This window comes from Lipotes vexillifer, unplaced genomic scaffold (assembly GCF_000442215.2).
Source record: "Lipotes vexillifer unplaced genomic scaffold, Lipotes_vexillifer_v1.1 scaffold1691, whole genome shotgun sequence".
NCBI lineage: Eukaryota > Metazoa > Chordata > Mammalia > Artiodactyla > Lipotidae > Lipotes > Lipotes vexillifer.
In genome coordinates, this window is record NW_006789046.1 from 3,579,856 (window position 1) to 3,587,377 (window position 7,522).

Consider the following 7,522-nt stretch of genomic DNA (forward strand, 5'->3'; position numbering starts at 1 on the left):
TCTTTCAGCCTCGGAAGAGTGAAAGGTAAACAATTCACCAGGAACATGGTTAAATGACCCATGCTGCCGGTGCTGCCTCTGGACCGTGAGTGAGGCCTCGGGTCACCGACAAGGCCCTCAGGCCTGGCGATGCCCCCACTGGGTGCCTGTACCTGGGGTGTGAGGTTGCGGAGAACGAGCCAGCTGCTTGTCCTTCCTGAGGTGTCAGTACTCCAGGCAGAACCTGTGCCCAGGGAAGAACCCGGTCAACAAGGCTGCGGTGAGTCAGACAGCTCTTCCCAATGCCCTCCCATCTCACCACATGGACGCAGCACGGGCCGAACCTGTGCTCCAAGCCTTTCCCAACCCCCGGAAACCAACCCAGAGTCACAGTCCCCGCAGACCCCCGGGAGGCGGGTGTGGCGGCAGAGACTTGAGAACTGCCTGGAAGTTCTGGTCTCCTCCTCTGTCCGCCCCCCCCAGCTTTATAATCAATGCTCTAAAATCCCACTTGCTAACAAAAATGAAGCAGACTTGCAGGGCTGGCTTCACTCTCAGCTTCTTAAATGCCCTGTGCACCCGGCTCGTCCCCACAGTCCAGCAGGGGGCTGGAAGAAGCCTCCAGAGCTGCAACTTAGGATGGGGTGGTGTGCTCACACTGGGAATCGAGACCCTCCTGCTCGTTGATCGGGCCTCTCCAAGGGCCCAGTGCGGCCCCTCAGTGGGTGCCGAGACCGCCCGCCGGGACCTCCTGGCTCCGAACAAAGCTGTGTGCGGGCACCCAGGGCTGATGCTGAAACACAGGCAGCAGAGCCCGGGCCCAGATAATCCCCGAGGGTCTAGGGCGCCTTGGCCCCACCTAAGCCCTCCCAGGGTCCAGGGGTCCTTACAAAGGAGCTGCAGGACAAAATGATAGGCATCTTCCCTAAAGGACAAGCGGAGCAGGCACGGACACCCCCATCCCAGCCACCCCGTTTGGACATGAGAACGGACGCGTACCCGAGGAGTAGGAGCTGGTCCAGCCGAGGGGACTGGCTCCCCAGGTGGAGGAAGGCTTGGGATTGGTTAACCCTGGAGGTGGCCTTGTGGGTGCAGTAGTGTTTCTGGGCACCTTCCACAGTTCATGAGACAGAGAGGCTTTTGTGTGGGAGGCAGGGCCAGAGGACCACGTCGATTTAATGTCTGACAGTTTACCTGGAAAGGCAGAGAAGTGGAGCATTTCTCTTTAAGAAGAGATAATAGTTTTACTTGAGTTCCTTTGTTGTTATTTGGCTGCCTAGGTGTTCCTGATATCCGTCAAGTCCTTGGCAGATGGGCAGGGTTGTTAAAAAGGAGATCATAACAGTGAGAGGACTGTGTGACCGAAATGAGGCACCAAGTCAAGCTCCCACACGAGGACCACAGGCATCCTCTCTCTTGAACTTCTGCCCAGAGACACAGTCTGCTGGTGTCCGGTATAGAGACTGCCAGTATTTCTGATACTTAATTTGCTAGATGTGCCAGACACGAGCTTGCCACCCAGAAAAACTGCATTTTTGTAGTTCAGTGTTAAAGCTAACTTAACAAGTTCTGCTGGGACACATCTTATCTCATAACAAACTAGTCAAGGTCAAGAGCTTTTTACGCCATTTCTTTAGGTGTCAGTCCCCGTCAAAGCAACGCCCCCTCTGACATAACCCGCCTGAGCTCACGTTGACCAGCGTCGCCTTTGCGGCTTTGAGACTCGCTCTCTGTGCCTATAGAAACGGGTGTGGCCCAGGGCTGAGCGGTTTGGCATCTTGGCACCTTGGCCGGGGAAAGCCTGTTTTAAGGATCTTGGGGAGAAAAACCAAAACCAGTAATGACCACCAGCTCCAGCCCCTCCTGTGCCCGGGGCACCTGCCACGCCCGCTTCAGCGGCCCAGCGCTGCGAGGACAGCAGGCAGAGTGGTTGCTGTCACCATGCTCCTTGGGCAGCAGGGCAGCGCCCAGGCCGGCACAAGCCCCGTGTGGAGCGCCTCTGCCACCCTGGTGGCCAGGGTCGACTGCAGCTTCACGACAACAAATGCTAATCTGAGCAAAGGCGTCACTGATCAGAAAAACCAAAACGCCATAAAAAACTGCCTGAGATACGGGAAGATGGTTTTGTTCACCCGTCTCTTTAGCCAAATGACTGGGAAGTATTAAAGGCCTAACGCATCCCCTTTGTAAACATCAGAGGGAATAAACATTAGAAGGAACAGACGTAATCCAGAAGCTCTTTTTTCTCTCTCTTTTTAAATAAGATGCTAAAGTACATCAAAACTACTTTCTCCCCTAGGCACCGGTATAAAAGGAATTCTTACAGCATTCTTACATGGATTTAAACAAACTCTGGATGAGAAGGCTGGTGGAATGCAGAAACATATTTGAAGAAATTTATAAACAATAAACCCTCTTTACTTAAGTTCCACCTCGTTTTAGAAACCTGTACTGTACACATTCTGTTTGTGTGCGTGTCCATTATCTCTATCCTTGTCTTAAAATTTCCAGGTAACAATTCCTTTGAAGTTACTATGACAAACAATTCTCAATTCTCCTCTCAGCCTCAAAGAAGTTTCTAACTTCAAAGACGCATAAGGTCTATACTGAGAGAGGAATAACCCAGGCCCTGCATGGATCCCAGAGATGGCAGTGGAGCACAGGGCTGCTGTGGCCTCCTAGCCCCTGGCGGCCAATGCAAGTTAACAGCAGGTCCCCAGAGGTGGCCGCCTTCACGTCTTTAAGCCTCCTATACTCCTGGTCTCATGGCTACGGTGGGAAGGGAGGGGAGGGGAGAGCAGCTGTGTCACATCCTGCCCTGGGGAGTTTACCTAATCCCTGGATCTTCGTGACAGCCCACGGAGGAGGTGTCACCATTCCCACTCCACGGGGGTGGGGGTGGGTGGGAGCAGTGGTGCCCGTGGCCCCACGGCTGCTCAGCAAAGCTCAGGCCCGCTCTCCATCACACCACATGGCCTCCCAGCTCAGGGAGGAGCAGACAGACCACCAGGAAAAGCCAGGCCATCCGTTTTGTTTGCGGAAAGAGAGAAAAGGCTACCTGCAAGTCGAGAGGCCAGGTGCGTACCTGCAATACTAGGAGCGGGCACAAGGCTGCTGAGAGCGCGACTGTAGCCGGAGGCAGCGAGCGGCCAGGCACTCGAGGAAGGCAGTGTGGCACTCTGAGATGACGGTGGGGAGGACCCTGCAGAACCAAACGCGGCACTAAGAAAGGTGAGCACGGGCCTGCGGGGTGAGCCGCTCAGCTTGGGCGTGAGAGTCCTAACAGCCAAGAACCAATGTCCTCCTAGGCTGCCGTTTGTGCAAATGGTGGAAAATGAGAGCGTGACGTGGCCAAGACCATGGGAAGGAGAGGAAGACACGGGCACACCGCCGCCTCTGGGGGCCCGGGGCCCTGGGAGAGGCCGGGGCGGGGTGCGGGAGACCGGGCAGCAGGAAGGAAGAGAACGACCACCGAGTGTTTACAACAACACGTCCAAGTTCTGAAGGATCCCTCGGGTTTCCCCTTCCAAGTAAGATAAAAATAAAAACACAGGGCCAACTCCACCTTTTCACACCTCCAACAAGATCCAGAGAACTGAAAACAAAACTCCAAGCTTTCTGTTACAGATTTTGCCATTAAAAGACCAGCACTTTTCCTGACTCAAAAGGTCTCACGTATCCCATCTCCCCCATTTGTATTTCTCTTTTGAATACGGGAATAATGAGGAGAAATGTGTGCTAGTAACTGTGTCACTGTGAGCTATCGTGTCCCCAGAAGTGCGGTTCCCTCTGTTAAGGGCCCTGTTCCTGCTCCTGGGAGGGGGGCTGACGGGGTGTGGCCCCCGGAGCACCGCTGCTGGTGCTGTTTCCATGTCAGCCCATCCGTTTTCTGAGGAAAGCAGGAAGCCAGGGAAGAGGGAGGATGAAGCAGTGGTGACTTGTGGGTTAAAGCAGGATGGATCAGAGCTCTTCTGACTTGGCAAGTTACTGGGCCAGAGTGTGGAAGCTGGCCGGGGGGAGGGGACAGGCGCACACAACAGTCTGGCTGTCAGGTTTACTACTGTGAACAGAATCTCACAAGACACGGGCCCCTGACGCAGGGCCCCAGCTGGGATGGCACTGAACAACCTCGCGAGTACCCTTCACTGGGACTACCAGGCGTGTGGCACCTCCCAGACTTGTGCAGTCTACAACCTGCACAGCTGTTTACAGCTGCTCTACTGTAACCGACCTCCTTAGAATATGGCATGAGAGCGGATGAACATTAAAATTTGTTTGTAATCTGCAGGTCTTCAATTTTAAAAGATGTCAGCTTTACTGACAACCTAATCGTAGTTCCTGAACCCTCTGCTTCCATTTACCGACAAAATGCAATCAACCCAAGATCCCAAATTATAGACTATTTAACCCTACGTGGCATTTCTTTTATAATTAACAGTAGGATACTTAGATTTTAACAGTGTTCTAGTTCTGACATTTTTAGTTTAATAGTGGAAACTGTCCCATAAAATTATGGTTAATTTTCCTTTTCGTATCAATTTGTCAGGAGATGGCATAGCTGCATTTTACCATTCTGGTTGATATTCACCTCATAAAGGTTAAAACTATAAATAACATCCAAACAAATACTGGGCTAATTTAAAATTTTAATATCAAATCAGAACTTAACACCAATGACAATAAATAAAAACAAAAATGCAAATAAAAACCCAACACCTAGTATACTCAGTAAAAAAAAAACTCCATTATGAAAATACGTAAAATAAATAAGCCAACAACAGGAGGCCAGTGGCATTTCTCACTCTTTTCCTTCTAGGGCACATTTTCTCAATTTTTTTCTCTGTATTTTATTTATTTGTTTATTTTACTTTTGGCTGCATTGGGTCTTCATTGCTGCGCGCAGGCTTTCTCTAGCTGTGGCGAGCAGGGGCTACTCTTCGTTGCGGTGCGTGGGCTTCTCATTGCGGTGGTTTCTCTCGTTGCAGAGTACGGGCTCCAGGCGCGCGGGCTTCAGTAGTTGCGGCGCGTGGGCTCAGTACTTGTGGCTCGCGGGCTCTAGAGCGCAGGCTCAGCAGTTGGGGTGCATGGGCTTAGCTGCTCTGCGGCATGTGGGATCTTCCCAGTCCAGGGCTCGAACCCGTGTCCCCTGCATTGGCAGGTGGATTCCTAACCACTGCGCCACCAGGGAAGTCCCTTCTCTGTATTTCAGATCAAGCTGGTCACTCAAAAATACGACAGGCTTTTGTGGCTGGGCCCTGAGTGAGGTCAGCCCCTGGGGCGCCTGAAGGCCCTCGAGTGTGGGGTGCGGCACGTAGGCCCTGGAGGGGGGCGGTCAGCGAGGTCTGGCCTTTGCAGTTAACTTCTGGCCCTGCAGCTGTGGTGCCTTTTGTAAGTAAGTTCTACATAAAGATCCGTTCATCCCGCCCCTTCTCTCAGATAAACAAACCAGGAGGTGGGGGAGCCAGGGCTTTCCGGGGCGAGGCCTGGTCACGGGGTGGTGGAGGCGCTGTCCCAGGGCTCCAGCCCCGGGAGGTCACACACGGCCATGTGAGGCTGCAGGGAGCTCTCTCTGTCCTACAGCCGAGGTCCCATTTCAGCCAACATCTCTGAGGCTGAGCTTCCCTCTGCCCTGATGTTCATCTCATCTGCTCAGCTCTGCCCTCGGAACTCCCCTGCCCCTCCAGGACGCCTGTGTCGCGTCACGGCACACGCGTGTGAAGGCGGAGGTGGCCCACAATGCCCCAGGTGCCAGGGACCACGGGCTGACCATCAGGCACCAGTTGGGAAGCTCTGCTCTGTGCCGAGCAGCCTCGACTCTTTCCAAGGTCTTCTACTGCCCTGATCGGCATGGCTCACCCACCCTCCACAACCTCGAACACGTTGACCCACCCGGCTGCCAGGCTCAACCCTGTGGCCACACGCAGGGTGCCGAGAGGCGACGGCCAAGTCTCACCTCTGGCTGTGCCACCCCCCAGTCCCCACGACCTCAAACAGGCTCCACGTCCCACAGCCTCTCGTCCCCCGTGCCACTCACCCGTCCCTGACCTTGGGGTGGCCTGCAGTGTCCCTGCTCTGAGATGCAGCCGCCTCGCTACACGAGGAATGCACGGCACTAAATGGGAAGGTGATCTGTGTTTATGGCGCCTTTCTACCCAAACCACAGGCACGCAAAATCCTGTCACTTGAAAGAATCATTGATAAGAACTGCCTCTCCCCCACAGGCCATATTTAGGGAGGAAACCTAAATTAATGTTTTGGGAAATATCCGAGTGGCCTTATTAGTGCTGAGCATCTCTGATAAGCTGGCTATTCTTTCCTATTATTAGAATTATGAGGATAAAACTCCATCAGCAACGGCACTTACAGAGCGTCTTCATTTGCAGGCCTTAAGGGAAGGCAAGTTACTGCCCTTCTCGATACTGCGTTTGAAATCTATGTTTATGTTCTGTAACCTTGCAGCTCAGCTCATCACTTGCTCAGACTGGATCCTGAAGTCTGAAGAGGGTGTGCCAAACCTTACAGCATCAGGAGCTTGTGCCAGGAAGGAAGTCCTGGGGAAAGATCTCAGTCTTTTTACCAGACTCTTTGAGGAAAGGGAAAATCGGCTGATATGGATGGGTAAAGGGTCAGTTCACTTGTAGCTCAAAGAGATTTCAAGTGGAAACTTTTTTCTTAAAAAGCTTGATGGTTAATATTGTTATTTTATAACACAATGTTTATAAAAAACGATGTGTTAATAAATCCAGCAGAGCCACTGAACCCAAATCAATTTCCATTTCCCCGTAAGTACTATGTTGCATCACACGGCAAGAGAAGGTGCCCATCGGACGTGCCTTGCACGTCCCAGCCTCACCACCCACACCCTCCCGCTGCCCTGGAGCGCCTGCACGGAGACCACTGCATGGACACGGGCGGGGCGCCCCCTCACCTCCACTCTTGAGGAGGTAGCGGTTGACATCCTGTATGGTGGTATTGATGGTAGGCCCAGTGGGGACACTTCCAGGAGTGACGTCAGGGTCATTCTCGGGATCTATATTCTGAAGTCCTTTCCAGGGAACTCCAGGATGGAACTCTGGAAAATTCCAAACAAATGAAAATCAGCACATGAGTATTAGAGCACCTTCATGTTGCTTCATGATAGTTTATGGAAACGTTTATAATCTGCTAATTAAGTTAAGAGGCACACTTTAGACTTTCTTTAGTAAATCATCAATCCTTCGGAACAAACTAGGTATTATAGCTACCACGCTGAACACTAAGATGGTGTCCAGACGGGAGGATAAAGCCCAGACATATGCTGACCGAACGGGACACAGCGCCCCTTCCCCATTCTCCTTCCACTGAACTGAGGGCTGCAGAAAACCCTGTGATGCCAACCACACCCACAATTTATCTGATGAATGGATTTCCAATGAAAAAGCCAAAGCTATGGGGTTAAGGCTTCCAGGATTCTGAGCTTGGATCCTGGCTTCTACTGGGCCTAATCGTTCCCGTAGGCTTGGCGTGTTCTGATCGGCTGCCACAGGGAAGTGTGCACACTCTT

The 7,522-nt window shown here is 52.5% G+C and overlaps 1 protein-coding gene across 2 annotated transcripts in view; it reads right to left on the reverse strand.

The window, feature by feature from the left end:
• TNRC6C (trinucleotide repeat containing adaptor 6C) overlaps positions 1-7,522 on the reverse strand; it is a 43,913-nt gene that overhangs the window by 5,274 nt on the left and 31,117 nt on the right. Inside the window, exons 14-17 of one of the 2 annotated variants that reach the window (XM_007462370.1) lie at positions 6,908-7,051; positions 3,065-3,181; positions 979-1,173; positions 153-223 (exon numbers count right to left, since the gene is read on the reverse strand). In XM_007462370.1, the coding sequence (XP_007462432.1) occupies positions 153-223; positions 979-1,173; positions 3,065-3,181; positions 6,908-7,051 (527 nt within the window). The remainder of the gene's footprint in view (positions 1-152; positions 224-978; positions 1,174-3,064; positions 3,182-6,907; positions 7,052-7,522) is intronic. The other variant, XM_007462371.1, reaches the window with a different exon arrangement.